Source organism: Bubalus kerabau, chromosome 11, assembly GCF_029407905.1.
Source record: "Bubalus kerabau isolate K-KA32 ecotype Philippines breed swamp buffalo chromosome 11, PCC_UOA_SB_1v2, whole genome shotgun sequence".
NCBI classification, from domain to species: domain Eukaryota; kingdom Metazoa; phylum Chordata; class Mammalia; order Artiodactyla; family Bovidae; genus Bubalus; species Bubalus kerabau.
The window spans coordinates 109701024-109720025 of NC_073634.1; the positions used below are offsets into that span (position 1 = coordinate 109701024).

At 52.6% G+C, this 19002-nt stretch overlaps 1 protein-coding gene across 2 annotated transcripts in view; it reads left to right on the forward strand.

Annotated features, from left to right (window-relative positions):
• CACNA1B (calcium voltage-gated channel subunit alpha1 B) overlaps positions 1 to 19002 on the forward strand; it is a 210061-nt gene that overhangs the window by 174896 nt on the left and 16163 nt on the right. For both annotated transcript variants that reach the window (XM_055541721.1, XM_055541722.1), the window contains exons 32-37: positions 3739 to 3744; positions 7172 to 7288; positions 7705 to 7770; positions 8911 to 9002; positions 11032 to 11176; positions 14945 to 15072. In XM_055541721.1, the coding sequence (XP_055397696.1) occupies positions 3739 to 3744; positions 7172 to 7288; positions 7705 to 7770; positions 8911 to 9002; positions 11032 to 11176; positions 14945 to 15072 (554 nt within the window). The remainder of the gene's footprint in view (positions 1 to 3738; positions 3745 to 7171; positions 7289 to 7704; positions 7771 to 8910; positions 9003 to 11031; positions 11177 to 14944; positions 15073 to 19002) is intronic.

Consider the following 19002-nt stretch of genomic DNA (forward strand, 5'->3'; position numbering starts at 1 on the left):
TTCATACCATTCACAAAAATGCAGCAAATGGGTGAAAAAACGTAAGTGTAAGAGACAAAACTTTAAAAGTCTTAGAAGAAAATACAAGAGATTATCTTTAAGACCTTGAGATAGGGATGATTTGTTAAGCAAAATATATGTAAAGTACCAGCCGTAACTGGAAAAAATTGTATAAAATAAAGTTTTTGTTTATCAAAAGGAGGAATGCCAATCCATGAAGAGGGAAAGGATAGTCACATCACACTCCTTCATGTATGTGTGTTAAGATACTTGTGCAGTGCCTGTCGTGTGCTCAGCACTGTCCTAAGTGCTGGGACAAAAGATGAAACTCCTATTTCATCCTAGTGGGCAGGACACACAGTGTCAGTGATGGGGGGAACACAGAGCAGAGGGCGTGAGGACTGGGTGCTTGTGTGTCGCTGAGGCGCGGCTCCAGGCAGCGAGCCGGGCTCACGAGGAAGCAGAGCCAGTTGGAGCTGGGGACAGCAGAGGCCCCCTCGGGGCTGAGGGGGTGGGCATGGTGGCTGCACAGGGAAGGCTGTGCGGTCAGTAGAGCTTGGCTTTCTTCTGAGTGAGGTGGGAGGACTTGGAGGGTTTTGTGAGGAGTGACACCGTCTGGCCTTTCAGGCCGCAGCCCTGGTGGAGTCGAGAAGCGTGTGCAGGTGCAAGCAGAGGCTGTTTCAGCTGGGTTGTCCTAGAAACAGACCTGAGACAAGGCTGCGGTTCAAGTTGTTATCTGGAAGCGAGTGGGAAGGAAGGTGGGGCAGCTCGTGGAAGGTGCTGGCAGGTCAGCTGCTGTTATATCCTTGGGCATCCCCACCAGGCATTGTTGGCCACAGGTAGAGAGGGCCAAAGAATCAGCCTGTATTGGGCTTCCCTGGTGGCTCAGTGGTAATGAATCTACCTGCCAATGAAGGAGACCCAGGTTCAATCCCATGAAGATTCCCTGGAGAAGAAAATGGCAACTGACTCCAGTATTCTTGCCTGGAAAGTGCCGTGGATAGAGGAGCCTGGCGGGCTGCTGTCCATGGGGTGGCAAAGAGTTGGATATGACTTAGTGATTGAATAACAACTCATCATTTATTGACATTAGGCTGTACGCCTTGTGTCCTGGCCTGGGAAAGCTTTCAGGAACAAAGATATAAGCTCTGACAACTGGATATCGGGCCACAGAAGATGTGTGTGTGGCCCAGCATTACTGCCACGAGCCAGGAGTGGAGCTGGGGAGCTGGGGTGCAGTGAGACATGGTCAAGTTCTGGGTGTAACTTCAAGGTAGAGCTGTAGATGAGTCAGGTGGGAGTGTGAGAGATGATGCAAGGATGGCAGCAGAATTTTTATCTGAGCACTTGGAGAAGTGGTCGGTCTTTCATTGAAAAGGGAGAAAATTGTGAGGAACAGGTTTTCTGAGGACTGTCTGGCTGCACTTTATCCGTATTAGAGTTCAGTCTGGCTGCCCTCCCTGGAGTCGTCCATGGGCAGCCAGAGGAGACTCAGGCCAATAATGTAAGACTGGGAATTGTGAGCCTGTAAGATGAGATGGTGTGAGATCCACGGGAGCAAAGATTGTGAGGCCAACACGTAGTGACCAGGGCTGGAGGGCAGAGGCCTTCCAGACCTCGGGGGAAGGTTAGTGTCCAGAGTGTGCGAGGCTCTTCTGTGAGCCCAAGGCATCTTACAGAGCAGAAGACATAAACGGCCCCGGAAAGATGCTCAACCTTATTTGTAATCAAAGAAATGCAAAGTGAAATGGCACCAAGATGCCGTTTCACTCCTACTGGTTTGTCAAACAGAAATTCCGACGTGGCCAGCGGTGGTGAGGATGTGGGCGCTGCTGCTGGGGGTCTGGGGAGGTCGGGCACGTCTGTAGCTACAGCCTCCAAGGTACAGGTGTGCAGTGTGCCTGAGCAGGTGAGCCTGGAGACGTTCTTCACTCCGATGTCCGCGGCAGTGTCTGCAGCGGCAGAGCCTGGAGACGTTCTTCACTCTGATGTCCGCGGCAGTGTCTGCAGCGGCAGAGCCTGGAGACGCTCTCCACTCTGATATCCGCGGCAGTGTCTGCAGCAGCAGCAGAAGTGGTTTGTTGACACAGTGAATGAAATCCTCATCAGGAGGACACCTCTCAAATCGGCGTTTGCTCAGAGTCAGAGCACAAGTTCGCCCGAGCCCACAAGGGCTACATACAGTCAAATCCCATCACAGAGTTAAGAAAAGACAAGTATAGCTCATTTTAAGAGTTTGAGCTAAAGCAGTAAAGAAAAGCAATTATTAACAATAATTAGGTGTAGTTACTACATCTGGTGGAGGAGGGCATGGCAACCTACTCCAGTATTCCTGTCTGGAGAACCCCCAGGGATAGAGGAGCCTGGTGGGCTACAATCCATGGGGATCGCAGAGTCAGACACAACTGAGCGACTAACCACAACTTCATCTGGGGAAGGGAGAAACAGGAAGGGCTTTCAGAGTAATGGTGACATTCTGGATTTTAAGCTGGATAATGAATATATGGATGCTTTATTACCTTTATGTAAAATACATGTGTGTATATATATAATTACACATATTCTTTTGTTTACATGAGATGTTTCATGGTTTTGAGAAGTTAATGATCTGAACAATCCAGGCTGAAAGCTGCCGTTTTAACAAAAAAAATCCAGGGTGTTTGTTGTACCAGCCGTTGGCCTTGCAGTACAGTCTGGGTGCTGCCCGTTCACTGTGGGCTTCCTGCTCAGAAACGGTTCCCCTGTGTGCTCTGCTTCCCTGGACACAGGAATCTTGATTCCCCTGGAAAAAAGGATCCGAACACTGGGCTTCCGACTGCAAGGGCACAGTCCCGGGGGTTTGGGCACGTGTGTGCCTCATCAGCAGTGGGCAGTGGCTCAGGTGGCTAATGTCATAGACGTGCTGTCTCCCAGGGATGCCTCTCCAGGGAGAGGCCCCTCAGCTGCTGGACTCGTGAGGGGCAGCTTGCAGATGTTTGAGACCTCCAGGGCAGCCTCCCTCAATCCTGCACACCCAGCAGTTCTGGTGGGAGTGTTCAGAATCCGCCTGGTCTCAAAGCTCAGCTGCCCAGCTGCTAATGGTTTCTGAGGGCAGTCTTCTTGCTGCTCTGCCTGGAGGAGGGAAGATGAAAGCGAGCCGCCCTGTGGATTTCCGTGTTGTTTCTCTTTCTCCATTTGTAGTCACTTCATCTGTTACTTTGTGGATGCACTTTTTTTTTCCTGAGGCAAAAATATGAGTGTCAGTTCCTACTCCCAACTTAAAAGTCGCATAGAGCAATAGTCTTAATAACCAGGGTCACATAGAGAAAGTGCTCCAAACAAGCATGAAACTGACATTGATTTTTTTGCCTGGAATAAAAAAATAAGTGTCTGTGAGTCATCTTTGGATTTGCATTACAAACAGAAATGCAAATGACGCCTCTGTCTGTGTAACCTACAGATTGCAAAAATGTGTTTTGATTTGGTTCATTTTTAAGCAAAATATGCAGTTTACCAAAATCCTAAAAATTTCCAGTGAAGTATTCAGAGTTTGAGTTTTTGCTTGTGTTGATGACTCATTTTCTCTTTTGTTTTCTGTTTTTGTTCTTGATTTACCTTAACCTGCCTGCTGACTCACGCCACCCAACCAACATACAATGCGAAAACCATGTCTCCGTCTGTATGTTGCGCGCCTGCTGCTCAAACATCCCAATTTGTAAATAACACGCAAATATCCATCCATGAAAACATCACATATAGGAAACGGTTGGTTTCATGACTTATACAGTTCTTAAAGCTCTTTGTTTTGCTTGCTCTGCTCTCCTTTTCCTCTGCTTCCTGTCACCCTCACCGCCGCCCTCCTGCGCTCAGAGCCCAGCTGTACCCGCCCCCTCTGGCCTCTAGTGCGCTCTCCCTGGCTCCCGGCCTTCTGAGGGCCCTCAGGGGCCACTTGATCACAGGAACTGGCCTTGGGCCAAGAGAGGAGATAGGGGCTTCTGAGTGAGAGGCAGGTAAGTGTCAAGACTGAGTCAGAATTGGGGGGAGTTGCTGGATGCGAGGTTGGACCTGCTCCCTGTAAAGTCCACGGTTTCTGCTGCATAGTCATCTCCCTTCTGCTCTACCTCTGTTGGCCAGCAGACCAAGTGGGCTTGGGTCCACCTCTGACGAAGTCTCCTGTTGGGTCCTTCCTGGACAGACCTTATGTGGAGGCCTGGCTGGGGGGCACTAGCCTTGGGGGATTGTCCTGACTGAGTAGGAAGAGGGCCTTTGCCCCAGGGGGCAGCAGAGAGCTGGGCCTCCATCCAGCACCATGGATTCCCGTGTGCCCTGGTCAGCGAGCTTGTGTGGAGCCCATGTAAGTGGTGTGGACAGGGCCTCCTTCCGGGTCTGAGGAAAATCTGAGGGAGAGTGGGGACGCTGGAGCAGACTGAGCCGAGGCCTCGGCTGGAAGTTCATGCAAAGAGCAAATATTTCAGATTCCTGAACAGAAGGTGAATGTGGTAAAGTGTTTCACAATCAGAGCAGAAAAGCTTGAGTTTTGAGAAAAAAACATTTAAGCCGCAGAAGTACCAGGCTGCATCTTTAGCACAGGCTCTGCTGGTGTCGTCAGGCCTCCGCTCAGCCCTTCCTGCCGTCCCCGAGCAGGCCCCTCGGGCTTACTCCTTTTCTCTCTGTCTCTCCTCCTGTCTCCCCCATCATCAGTCCCCTTGAGAATGAAGCTGAGTAGGAAAGCAGCTTGTTCCCCGTGCGGCTGCACCTCCTCCCCAGCACATGTGGGGCCCCCGGCACGTGTGCACAGTCTGAGGGGGAGCCCCTCATTCTGCTGTGAGTCTGCCCAGACACAATAATGTGCTTGGACACAGGAGGTGAGGGCCTTGGCCTGGGGTCCACTTGCCTTTGTGGCTCCCATCTCAGTTTTCTCAATGATTCCTCACCCCCAGGCATGATGTCCTAACACCACCATCGTGGGGAGGAGGAAGCAGGCGCTCAGTGGAGCTGGGGACCAGTGTCCCCTCAGTTTAAAGCAGCTGCTGCGTTGAGGGGTGCAGTGTTGACCTTTCTGGCTCAGAGGCAGGGGTGATAAGGGGGGCCCTGACTTGAAAGTAGCTGTGTCTACTCCAGGGTACAGCAGAAACCGTGGACTCTGGGGGATGGGGAAGGTTGTGTCCACCTCCAGGGGATTGGCTGAGGCCAGGGGTGGCCGTGCTCAGCCATGGGGAGGCCGCCATGTGCTTGCTGCCCCCACTGTCCAGCATGCGGCCCGCTTGGTGGTGTCTGGCAGCTTGTGCCCTGGGTGCAGCCATGATGCGCTCAGGCCATCACACTGCTTGCGGCATCTGTAGCTGCCTCACCATCCTCCTTCATGACTCTCTAGGGCTGTCTGTCTGTTGGCACCCCCACCCTCTCCTAGGTGCCCACTGGAGCCCTGAGGAGAAAGTCTGGGAGGATGGGTGGGGCCTGGGTGTCAATGGGAAGTGTTACGTGGCTGAGCTCTGTGTCCAGGGATTTGAATGGACAGCACCTTCCTCTCTCTGCTCTGGTATCCGTCCCTTCTTTATTACCCAGAAGACGATTTCCTCCCAGTATTTTCAGGAAATCATCTTGTCTGTGCCAATTGCCTGAGCAAATTGCTTTTGTCCTGGCCCCTCCAGGTCCACATGCGCAGGTGGTTTCAAAATGAAGAAGCCCGAGGAGGCAGCCCCTTGCCCTTGCTGTGCTTCATTGTCCTGTACAAAGGGCTCCCTGACACCCTGAACAGTGCCCCTTCCAACCTTCTGAGATCACTGGCTCACCTGAGAGTCCTCAAGGCCCAGGGGACTCAGATAGAGAGTGTGGATGTGTCTCATCTACCCTGTCTGCCCTGAGGGTCTCTTTCCCCAGCATGAGCTAGTGAGGGAGCTGCAGGCAAATGAGAACACCCTTCAGGATCATGTCCCGAGGTCCACTCTGCCTTCTTGCTGATCTGGACCACAGTCAGCCCTTCTGTGCCTGTCAACTGCCCTGTCCCCCTGTGGAATTGTCTAAAACTTGCACCACCCCCTGGGGTAGCTTATGTTCCTCAGCAGCAGACAGTCCAGAGTCCCAGGTGGAAGTAAAGAAGCCAGCCCCTGAGATGAGGCAAGCAAGGGGTGCAGTGAGGCCTGTCCCCCGACAGACACCTCTTCCCAGCCAAGACCAGATGGGCAGCCCTGGAGTGGGACGCCGTTCCTCCCAGACCCTGCCACCTCCCGCACGCGCTCGCCGCTGCTGCTGCCTCATTCGACACCTGCTCTCTTTTCTCTGTGTCTGACCACTGAATCTGGCAACACAATGTATCTAGCCTGAGCTGCTTGCATATTTTAAAACAGCAAAGTGTGAGGAAGCTGCTCTCAGGCTGCGTGTGGGTGGGCAGAAGAGGGCACCTGGTCTCTAAGCAGGCAGGGCAAGAAGCCCCCGGTGCCCATGAGCACCCCTTTCTACTCAGGGACACTGCCCAGAGCCGGGCCCCCTGAAAGGGATGTGCCAGGGATTCAGGTGCCCTTGAGCCAGGGTGGAAGCGTTACTCCCGGGCCGTCTGTGGAGTCCAGAGATCATCGGTTTGCTCTGTGCTTGACTTTAGACCCTCTGGATGAGGGCGTGCTGTGAGACATCTCGGGTTCTCTGGAGCAGAGACCGGTCTGGGGGCTACGGAGGGGGCTAACCTACAGCTCCTGCCAGGACTTGTGTGCAGGTCCCTGCCTGGCCCCAGAGGATGTGTCCGCCCCTCTGCTGGCCCCAGGTGGCAGGGCCTTGCTGGTGTGGGAGACAAGGGCATGGCCCTCGAGTCTGAGGAGAGGCAACCCCGCCCAGCCCCTGGGCTGCTCAGCAGTGTCCTGAGAGGCGGTCAGTGTTGGAGGCCTGGCTGCGGGCGGCCTCCCATTCCACCTGGCAGCAGGGAGCTGCTTCACAGGACTCATCTGTCCCTCCCTGTGGAGGGAGTGTCTCTGATTTGCTGCATGAGAAGTTGTTTGCAATGACAAGCTTTACTTCTGGAAGATTTTCTGGTGGCTGATTGCTGCTTAGACTGTGAAGCAGTGACTTTTTGTTTCAGTCTCTCTCTTCACCTGCTTTTCTTCGGGACACAGTGACTTGGGGAGGTGGGTGGGGAGCAGCCTCCCTGTGCCTGTGGGAGGCTGGTTTCTGAAGGTCAGAGCACAACCTCTTTTCCCTGCAGAACAACTTCATCAACCTCAGCTTCCTCCGCCTCTTCCGTGCTGCCCGACTCATCAAGCTGCTCCGCCAAGGCTACACCATCCGCATCCTGCTGTGGACCTTCGTCCAGTCCTTCAAGGTGAGGCTGGGCGTGGCCAGGCAGGGCCTGACCTCTCCCTCGTTGTGCTGGTGGGGGAGCTTCTGCCCCACCGCCCAGGCTCCTTGGAAAGACCAGGGTGGGTGCCCACCCCTGCCATGGCCCCCGTTGTTCCTGTGAGTTTGTAAGGACACTTTGAGTTTTACAGAGAGTATCTTGTTTATGCTCACAAAGGGCTGAAGTGGCTTTTATGACTTGGTTTGTGAATGAAGATGATGGGCACGTGGTGAAGGGGCTTGGTGGTCAGTGGGGCTGGGTCTGAGGTCAGCTAAGGCTGGCACTGCCGGGAGACGCAGCCAGCGCCCACTCTCTGGGTGCGGCGCAGGCAGGGGGCGGTGGCCCTCCTGGCGCTGAGCGTGGCCCTCCGGGCGCTGAGCCGCCTCCCCGTGTCTCTGCAGGCCCTGCCCTATGTGTGCCTGCTCATCGCCATGCTGTTCTTCATCTACGCCATCATCGGCATGCAGGTGGGTGTGTGCGGGGCCGTCGCATGACAGCAGGGACTGGTTGGCACTCAGCAGTGTTTCTATGAGCCAGGTGCCAGTCTAAGCACTTTATGAACTTAATTCTTAGAAAGACTGTTCTGTAGCTGAGGCCGGGCATTGCCACCCCTTGTGGGCAGATGTGCGGCCCTCCTCTTGTGTGGAATCCTGCTGGTCTGTGTCAGGGCACCGGTGGGCACGGTTGCTTGGATGCTGGGCCCGCACAGTGTGGAGTGTTTGAGCACATCCGCATGGCCCAGGTGGCCTGTGCTGCAGCAGCTGGTCATGCCTTTCGCCCAGGAGCACTTCTGAAGGCTGTAGGGATGGGAGGTGGTCTCAAATGTTAATTTGTGGTGGGAGGAGACAGTGTCTAAAAGGTTAGCTGAAAACTGATTTTTAAACTCTAGTTTCAGGGATTGAAAATTCTCTTGCTTGAAATTTACTGAGATCTGATGTTATTTAAAACAAATACATGTTTTTTGTGCTTTGGTCTATGGACATACAAAAACATAGCCCAGTGATCTTTGTTTTTGATGGATATATGATAATTCATAAATTTTCAGCTGGATTCCAGATTTTAAGCTACTTAGAGTGAGGGGCTTATTTGCATTTCTAACCCTGAAAGAAAGAAATTAAAATGCGTACAAAGCCCATTGTGGTGTTTGCACAAAAATGTTAAAAAAAACGTTCAAGTGATCTATCAGAATATCAGTATAATTACTGTTTTGGGGTCATTGATGAGAGAGTGAATTTTAAAATGATTCCCTCCTTTTGTCTAGCAGAGCCCACCTAAATTTAGCTCTGGGCCCCACTTTTTACTGGTTATGCTGTTTGATCCTGGACAGGCTCAGAGCCAGAACCTGTGCAAACTGGGCTGTGGGACAGTGACATGTTAGACTTGCCGGAGGTTTTCTCTTCCCTGGAAATAAATGCACAGATGCCGCTGGAGCCAGACACCCTGACCCTCTAGCCCCAGCAGCAGCACCGGCAGCTCTGGCCAGGGTCTCTGGGTGAGGGCAGTCCTGGCCGTGCGGCCCCCACACGCGCACCCACAGTCTCTTGCCTGGGCACGGCTCCTGCGCACCCGGCGGCACTGGTCTGCAGCGCTGTCTGCCTTCTCTGCAGGTGTTTGGAAACATCGCTCTGGATGACGACACCAGCATCAACCGGCACAACAACTTCCGGACGTTCCTTCAGGCCTTGATGCTGCTCTTCAGGTGCGTGGTGGGAGGTGCAGGTGGGTCCAGAGTCAGAGGCTGCTCCTCAGTGTGCTGTATAGAGGTAGGTCCAGGCTCAGGGACCCCTTCATTCAAGATGGACCCACCCTCCACTCCTCGTCATACTGGCTTCTCTATGGTGGACCTTTCCAGGTTCTCCTCCCTTTCTGCTTGTTCTTCCTTAATGGCTCCTGGGCCTGACGGGAGGCCCCCGAGGCGTCAGTCTGAGACCCCTGGGCCGGGCTGGCTTGCCTACCTTGCCTCTGCTGCTCAGTGAGGTCTTGAAGCACAGGTGTCAAAAGAGCCTTTCTTGGTGTGCCAGCCCCAAGCTTCCCATCAGCCTGCCTTAGTGATTTCAGGGATCTCTGGGATCAGGAAAAGCGGGCAGCAGAGAGCTGCTATTGACAGGGTGCACCCGCTCAGTGGCCCAAGGGACCAACCGGCCAGACGTGTGGGTCTGAGGGCAGCTCCACCCGCCTCTGTTGCTCGCGGCGGCTTCAGTTCCCACCGCTCCAGGGTGCAGTCAAGGGGTGCACCAGGGCAGGCCCTTGAGGAGCAGTGACTTGTGTCAGCTCAGAGGCCTCCCTGCAAAGGTGTATGGGGGATGGCTCCCCAGCCATTGCTCTCAGGCGTGGACACACGTGGACTGTGGCTGTCCACCACCCTGATGTAAGAAGGCACACGTGGGTAGAGCCCAAAGGGTTGAATGTGTCTCCTTCATTCACTGTGATCCTCAGGGAGGGGGGGAATGTGGTCTCTCTAATAATTTATGATGAGGGGCCTCATAATAAATTAATATTTAATTAATAAATAAACAGCAGATCCCACCTTGGGCTCCTTCCTGAGGTTTCCCTGCTATGTCCACTTTTGGGGACACCCAGCTCAGCTGACCCTAAGCAGATGTATTTGGCGGGGTGTGGGAGTTCATTTTTTGGAGGGTGAGCTCAGCCTAGGCCTGCTTCACTGAGCTGCCTGGAGAGAATTTCTGACTTACTCTTTGCATCAGATAAACAGGATCCTTAGGCTGACACTTCCCCGAGTAGTGTCATGTCTCCGGACTTTAGCTCTTACATGCACTTTATTTCTTTGTTTATTAATATCCTGCTCCGTGTCACAAGATATATGAAGCCAGCTTTGATTTTAAACCTTTGATCTCAAAGACCTCTGTTCCTTCCTCATCACATGGGCACCTCATCCTTCAGGCTTGGCACAGGCTGAACGGCCATTGTCAGCGGGGAGTGGACCCAGCTTCTGCCCAGGACTGACCACACAGCGGCATTCTGGGCCACCTGCAAGTCTGATGCACATCTGGCCCCTGTGCTGGCTTCATGCACAGGAGTGGAGGGCCACACAGGCGGGCTTCTGCAGTAGCTGCTCAGGCTCGAGGGTTCCTGATGTGCTCCAGAAACAGTAGAGGCAGGGGTGGCTGCAGTAGAGTGAATGGGGACCGTGGTAGGGGATGAGGCAGCTGCAGACCCACAGAGCTCTGGGCAGTCATGTAGGGGTCACTGGGGAGGTCTCTGATCTGATCTGGGCTACTGGGTGGGGGAACATCCAGTTAAGGAGCTCTTGCTGCAGCTCAGAAGCGGTTGTTGCTCAGCCCACGGAGGTGGGGTAGTAAGAGCCTGGCTGGTTTTGAAGGCAGGTCAAGATGTGGTGAGAGAGAGAAGGCAAGGATGACTCCCAAGTCTTTGGCCTGAGCACTGGGAAGGATGGAGTCACTGTGTCCTGAATCCAGGAGGACTAGGTGGCACACGCTGGGGAGGAGATCAGAGGCCACGGAGGGAGCTCACCATGGTGCTGACTTCGGTGCTGTGATTGCTTTCCTGTAACACGTGCTTTCCCACTTAGCATCAACTTGAAAATCTAATGCCAGAGGTTTCTTTTTAAGAATCAGCATCTGTTACCCAGACCTAACACCTGTGCAGGATCCCTGTGGGAGGGAACGCAGTTCTCCTTAATTCCTGGGCTTCCTTCCCGGCCAGTCCTGGGCCTTCTCTCCTGGCCTCACGCTCTGCCCTCCTCTCAGGAGTGCCACCGGGGAGGCCTGGCATGAGATCATGCTGTCCTGCCTCAGCAGTCGGGCCTGTGACGAGCTCGCCAATGCCACGGAGTGTGGGAGTGACTTCGCCTACTTCTACTTTGTCTCCTTCATCTTCCTTTGCTCCTTTCTGGTGAGTCCTGGACCCTGTGCACACCCCATTGCCACATCTGCCTGTCTCAGACCAACCTGAGTCCCCCTGCTCTCTTGCTGACATTTGATTTTGACCCATGATGCATGAAAGCTGATTCCATGTTGATGGTCCTTGTTTCCCTGGAGATGAGGACCACGTTAATCCTGAAAGGACCCACTGAGTAATGAGCTCCTGTGGGCCTGCCTTTACTTCCGTGGAAAGGGTCTTGCATTTCTGTGGGGCACTATCCCTCAGTTCTCAGCTAGAAGGACTTGCACCGTGGTGGCAAGATACAAGCGCCAGCACTCCAGCCAGCCTGCCTGTGCCTGATGCGGTTCAGGAAACTCATGCGGTCAGGCTGGAGGTGTCAGCGGCCACGTTGCAGTGAGTGGATTTTATTATGAGTCAGCAGAAGCCTCTGGGAGACGATGCACAATGACATCATCTGCTTGACATCTTAAAACCTCACTCTGGTTTCTGGTCAGGAGAGGCTGTGTGCGGCCAGGAGCTGATTGGAAGTGACAGTTGGAGAAGGGAGGGTGAGGAGGAAGCTGTGTGACGGGGGCTGCCCAGTACAGGCAGAGCCTACGTGACTGGTGACTGAACATGGGCATGAGAGAAAGAGGGGAGAGATAGCTGTGTTCTGGGGCTTGCTGGGGTGAGGCAGTGAATGATACTCCCCCCCGTCGGAAGGCTGGGGAGCTGCAGGTGTGGCAGGCGGGGAGGGAGTGGAGGCGCGGCGGGGGGGCCTCTGGTTGGAGATGTAAGTTCGCTGTCTTTAGTGTTTGGTGTATCAGTCAGGCTGGATGATACCCTCGAGGTCCCTGTGTGGTCCAGAGACCCGTGACTTAAGCATCACCTGAGCACTTGTTAGAAATTCAGATTCCTGGGTCCCTTCTAAGACTTACCGTACTGGAATCTTTGGGAGAGGGGCCCAAGAGTCTGAGTTCTAACAATCTCCCAGGTTGTACACTTAGCATAAATCAACTATACTTTAAGAAAATCTTTTTAAAATTAAATACAAAAAAACCCAATGACAAGATAGGAGGCCTCATACTTTGTGATTTAAAAATTGACGCCAAAACTTCAGTAAATCAAAACAGTATTATACTGGCATAAATCCAAACATATACACTGAAGTCTCCATCAACATGGAGACTAGAAATAAATCCTCATATACATGGTCAAAAGATTTCTAACAAGGCTGCTGAAACCATTTAGTTAGGAAAGATAAACCTTTCAACAAATGGTGGTGGATACCCACATGCAAAGAAAAATGAAGTTGACCTTACACCATATGTAAAAATTAGCTTGAGACTTCCCTGGTTAACACTCCACACTTGCACTGCAGGGGGTGCACGTTTGATCCCCAGTTGGGGAAATAGGATCCATATGCTATGGGGCATGGCCGAAAAAAAGAAAGAAGAAAAGGAAAGAAATTACCTCAAAATTGATAAAGACCTGAAGACAAGAGCTTAAACTATAAAACTCTTAGAAGAAAACATTGTAGTCTCAGATTCATAACCTCAGATTTGGCAAAGGATTCTTAGATTTGTCACCATAATCCTGAGTAAGAAAAGGAAAAAATGGACTATTCAAAATTTGAAACTTTTGTGCATCAGAAGACGCTATTATACAAAGTGAAAAGGCAACCCAAGGAATGGGAGAAAAGTTTTGCAAATAGTGTATATGATAAGGGGTTAATATCCAAAATATATAAAGAGCTCCTGCATCTCAACAATAAAAGATAACCATATAAAAATGGACAAAGTACCTAAAGAGACATTTCTCTCTAAAAAAAAAACAAAACTGTACAAATGGCCAATAAGTACATAGAAATATTCTCAACATCAGTAGTCATTAGGGAAAAGCAAGTCAGAACCCATGAGATACCACTTCATACCTATTAGTATTGCTATTTGAAAAAAACAAGACAAAATAACAAGTTTTGTGAGGATATGGAGAAATTGACACCCTTGTGCACTGCACATGGAAATGTAAAATGGTAAAGCCACCATGGAAAACTGTATGGTGAGTCCTTAAAATAATAAATGTACAATTATAGTATGATTCAACAATTCTACTGGGCGCAGCCCGAATGTCCATCAGTAGATGAATGGATAAACAAATTGTGCTTCAGTTGAGTCTCTCAGTCACATCCAGCTCATTGTGACCCCATGGACTGCAGCACGCCAGGCCTGCCTGTCCATCACCAACTCCCGGAGCTTGTTCAAACTCATGTCCATTGAGTTGGTGATGCCATCCTATTATCTCATCCTCTGTCGTCCCCTTCTACTCCCGCCTTCAATCTTTCACAGCATCAGGGACTTTTCCAATGAGTCAGTTCTTCGCATCAGGTGGCCAAAGTATTGGAGTTTCAGTTTCAGCATCAGTCATCCTAATGAATATTCAGTGTTGATCTCCTTTACGATTGACTGGTTTGATTTCCTTGCTGTCCAAGGGACTCTCAAGAGTTTTCTCCAACACCACAGTTCAAAAGCATCAATTCTTCAGTGCTCAGCTTTCTTTATGGTCCAACTCTCACATCAAGGCATGACTACTGGAAAAACCATAGCTTTGACTAGAGGGACCTTTGTTGGCAAAGTAATGTCTCTGCTTTTTAATATGCTGTCTAGGCTGGTCATAGCTTTTCTTCTAAGGAACAAGTGTCTTTTAATTTCATTGGTGCAATCACCATCTGCAGTGATTTTGGAGCCCTCCAAAATAAAGTCTGTCACTGTTTCCATTGTTTCCCCATCTATTTGCCATGAAGTGATGGGACCAGATGCCATGATCTTCGTTTTGTGAATGCTGAGTTTTAAGCCAGCTTTTTCAGTCTCCTCTTTCACTTTCACCAAGAGGCTGTTTAGTTCTTCTTCACTTTCTGCCATGAGAGTGGCGTCATCTACCACCTTTGTCATAAACAAGTTGTGGTACAGACCTGCAAAGGAATGCTACTCAGCCATAAACAAGAATGCAGTTCTGACAAATGCTCGGTAAGGATGAACTTCGGAAACATCACACCAAGTGACAGAAGCCTGACACAAAGGCCATACGTTATATGGACCCTTTTGTTTGAAATACCCCAAATAGATACCTTTCTAGGTACAGAAAGGAAATTGGTGGTTTCCAGGGAATGGGAGGACAGAGGTATAAGGAATGATTACTTAGTATCATGTATTCTTCAGGAGTATGAAGAAGATTTGACACTAGGGAAGTGGTGGTTCACAGTTGTGCATACGCTAGATGCCACTGAATTATAGAATTACTTGTATGTTAAGTGAATTTCAACTCAGTTTAAAAGAACAAAAGAAAATGCCTGAGTTTTAGGTCTCTAGAGCTCAAGTTACTAAGTCCAAAGTCGCCACTTTCCTTGAAGGCTTAGGTGAGAAGGGGAAAGCTGGGGGCCTCACAATGGGGAAGATTAACCCAGATGGCAGGACAGATGGTGGGCAGGAGTTGATGGGCCTGAGTGAGGATGGTGCAGATGTAGAGACTGAAGCCTTCAGAGGACCAGATCCTGGGCTAGGGTTGGCCTGTGGGACCTGGAGCCAGGGAAGGATGCTGCTGTTGGTGGTGGCGATGTGCAGGGGGCCTGGGAAGCCCTCTGAGAGGTCATGCGGGGAGCAGGTGGGGCAGGCTCTGCCTGAGTCAGTGACCTCTGCTGCCCTAACTGCCTCACACAGAGACTTCTGCTGCAGGGGATGGGGAGGGCAGTGGGCAGGCTGAGCTTTCTGGATGTCACCTCTTTTCCTTCCTGTCCTACAGATGTTGAACCTCTTTGTGGCTGTGATCATGGACAATTTTGAGTACCTTACGCGGGACTCTTCCATCCTAGGGCCTCACCACCTGGACGAATTCATCCGGGTCTGGGCTGAGTACGACCCGGCTGCGTGGTGAGTGAGCCCCTCTGCTGCGTGGCCCTCAGGGTTGGTACACACCACCCGCAGGTCTCAGCACAGGGCCGGGTGGCTACAGGCATGTTTCGAGTGAGCGACCCCCTTTGGGTTTTGGTTGGGGGTTGGGATTCCATCCAGCTTCCTCCTGGGAGGTACACTCACGCTAGCTCCCTATGCCCTTGTGTACAGCTCCCTGGGCTGAGAAATCCTCTTCTCAGGCCTGCAGTCCAGCCCTTAGGAGGTTGCCTGGGGGTCATGGAAGGTCTTCAGGGGGTCATGACACTCAGGTTCCTATTGGGCAGGAGCTTACTGTCTTCTCACAAGGCATGTCACATCTGGGTTGTGAGAGGTCACAGGGCATCACCCTCTCATAGCTCTGAGGCCTCTGTGGCCAGAAACAACATGAGGCCTTAGTTCTCTCCCTCCATGGGCTCAGGGCCCGTCTGCCTGCTGCCTTCCGGAGGACAAGATCCAGTGCGCCTCTCTGTCACCAGCCCAGGCTGTGAATAGAGGGTTTTCGGTAAACTTTTATTGAAATCAGATGAAGTGCCAGAAAAGGTCTAGTGTGTTTGAGGCTCTTTGGTCATGATGCAAAGCTGTTAATGGGTTGCTGTTTCATAAGTGAGGGCCAAATGCTTCCAGACAAAGCAAGGTTCTCCTGAAGAGAGTGATTGGGTCAGAAGGCAGTGGCGACTGTGTGTTTCTTGAGGGAGTCCTGCACACCTGTGATGTTTTGTCCTCGGACCCAGCACAGCAGTGCGGGTCCTCCATCTGCCCATTTGTCTGTCCCTTTGTTGAGTTCATCCCCTTGCTCATTTGTCTGTCCTTTGTCGAGTACTCGTTCCCTTGCTCATTCATTCAGGCACCCTCCAGAGCCGTGATGTGAAGAGTCACTGAGGACATGCCCTCTGCAGCAAAACACGGGATGTGCTTCCCCTTCTTTCTTGCGGGCGCCCCGGCCTGCCTGCGTCCCTGTTGCACGACTCTGCGTTCGGTCACCCCTTGTGTGGTAGAGGACCCTGGGACTCTGAATCCAAGCTCAACAAGGGGAACACTAAGGAGCTTTCTGATCCTCCAGACCCCCAAAGGGCTGGGAGCTTGGCTGGGCTCCTGTACCTGCTTCTTATCCAGTCTTCTCAGACTTCCCACCCCATCACAGTGAGGACACAGAAGGTGCTGTGTGAGGCCCTTCCCAACCTGGGCAGCACCAGGGCCCTGGGGCTCTTCTGGGCCTAGAGCATCTCTGAGTGTTTTTCGCTGCAGTGGAGAATTTACAGTTTTCACACAGCGCAGAGCAGACCTGCCTGGTGTTTGTGTCTCGTGCTGTATGTGGCTTTTCATGGTCTCAGAGAGTCCTGTTGTTTTTAGCACATTTGCCTACAGCACGTGCTGGAGTTCACAGGCTCAGGCGTATCCCTGGGCTGTCTGGTCAGGAAGGCCCAGTCAGACTGAAGGGGAGACTGGTCACACCTGAGACCTGGTCCTTGTCAGGCAAAGGGCAGGAGAGAGTCCAGCTGAGGCAGGACTGAGACTCATTCCAGGAGGATCCTCCTGACTGTGGTCAAAAGAGACGCTGCTGTCTCTGGGCATATTTCTTCCCAGAGGAGGTTTGTGTTGTAGAAAGCAGAGAGCTTGTGTAGAATGTGACTTGGACTAACAGGCAAAGGGAGGTCAGTGCAGGTCTGCCAGAGGGGAGTGACGTCCCTCAGATCTTTGTGGACTGTAGACCCAGTACCTCCCCAACAGCCCAAAACTGATCCAAGACACACAAGAAGTGGACCTGGGCCAGGCTGCAGCTTTGTGACTGTGCACAGAGATGCTGACTGTTTCCCAAACCCAGAGTGCTAGACCTGGGGCCTCGGGAAGACATGGGCACTCAGGAGTGTGGTGAAGAGCTTGTGGAAGAGTAGGGAACAGCATGGAAGGCTCACCGCAGAGCACAGTGCCGTGCAAGATAACACGTGATCTGTGGTCCGGAAGACGCATGGGCATGGCCTGCAGCTGAATCTCAGACCTGCTGCTCTGGTGAGCGGCTAAGGGCGGCAGAAGGCTGGGTGGAGACGGCTAAGCAGACCAGGTGTGGACCCCTCATCTGGGCATGCTTTGAGGCTGCCATTAGCCTCTCTGACCGATGCAGGGCCCTGACCATCTTTATTTCCCAGGGACCATCTGCTGTCTCCTTATTCTTGGGGAGCCTGAAACAAAAGCGAACTTTATGAAAATTTCTCAGCTTTTGTGTGTTTGTGTGTATACTACGTGTGTGCGCACAAGCATGTGCATGTGTGTTCTCTGTGCACAGATCTGTGTACACCAGAGTGTGTGTGAGCGTGTTTATGTGTGGGCAGGCACATACCTGTGTATACGTGTTCTTGCACACATGTGAGGGCAGCGCGTCTTCGTGCGTGTGTGTGCGCACATGTGTGTGTGAATGCAAGGCACGGGCATGTACACGCCCATGTTCCATACTCTTCCATAATGTGTGTGTGGGCATGTACGTGCGTGCATGGGTGCACACGCGTGCTGTGGGAAGGAGAGGAGAACATGGAGTTATTGCCTTCTGGAGCCGCCTCCCCCACCTTCCCTTGTGTTGTTGCCTCCACACTTCGTGGTGAAGTGCAGAGACTGACGGAGACTCAGGACCACCCCCTGAGTGATGAGTCTGCTCATCCCCACACTCATCCATCTGTCCAGTAAGCAGCCTGAGCCTGGGCCATGCGCTGGGGCCTGCACCCTCAGCTCTGCTCAGCCCAGCCGGCCGTGGGCAGAGGAGCTGCAGTGTGAGGCCAGGGCCTCTCTGAGCCGGGAGAGGCTGGTGAGTCAGAGGAGGTGGCAGCTGAGCTGAACTGAAGGGGCAGGATGGATGGACTGTGGAGGAGGGGTGGGGGCAGAGGGAAGGGGCAGCTGACTGCCTGGCTGGAGGGGAGGACACGCTGTAAAGGTGCCAGAAGGGTGGCTGCGAGGGGCTGAGAAAGGCTGTGGCATTGGGATCAAACAGCTGCCTTTGGCTTTTTTGCACGGACAGCAGGAGCAGTTTTGAATCAGAGTGACAGTATCAGGCCTGCGCTTGTCCTCTTGTGGCATCTGAGGGCTTTGACAGCAGAAGAGAGGAGACGAATGGGGTCTTGGGAGGAACTAGGGCTTTGCCAGGCATCCTTTGGGTCCATGAGGTTAGCAGGCACTTGGCTGAGGCCAGAGTGGGGCTTCCCCTTTATTCCCTCTTTTCCAGAAGTAAATGCAACACAATTTGGAGCTAGTTTGACGGGGCCATGGTGCAGGAAAGGGAAGCAACGGCATTGGCCGGGGTGCCCACCCTGGGACAAGGGGGTCCTTAGTTGGACCTGCAGTTTCCAGGGGAGGACATGGTGAGTTCAGGGAGGTGGGGATAGTCAGGAGAGCCAGGTGTGGAGAGAGGCTTCACCAAGGAGGCCCTGGGGTCTCAGGCACTGAGGGCGTGAGGGAAGGGGCTGTCAGAGAGCCGATGAAGGAGACCCAGGTGTAGACAAACCAACAGCGTGCTGAATGAAGTGGACACTCTGGCCCGACACTGTCTGCATGGAGTGTCTCCTGCCTGCTGGGGGCTCTGGAGATTGTCGGGTTGCTGTGTCTCCTGGGTACTCCGTCTGTCCACCCCTGGGCCCCCAGCTGGGCGTTGCCTGTCCAGCCTCCCCTGGCTCCACCTCCAGGCAGCGCAAGGCTGGGCGGGTGGGATGGCTTCTCATGCCTCCGTTGCCATAACCTGTGACATTTCCTTTCCCGTTGCCAGATTCATTATGAGGGTACATGCAGTTTGTTGCGCCACCCGTTGGCTTAGGGAAGAACTGCCCTCATATGTTGGCCTACAAGGTCTGCTGCTTCAGAGCCTCCATCCTACATACTCTTCCCTGCCCGCAGTGCAGACACAGCACACACCCCCTGCCTGGTGCAGAA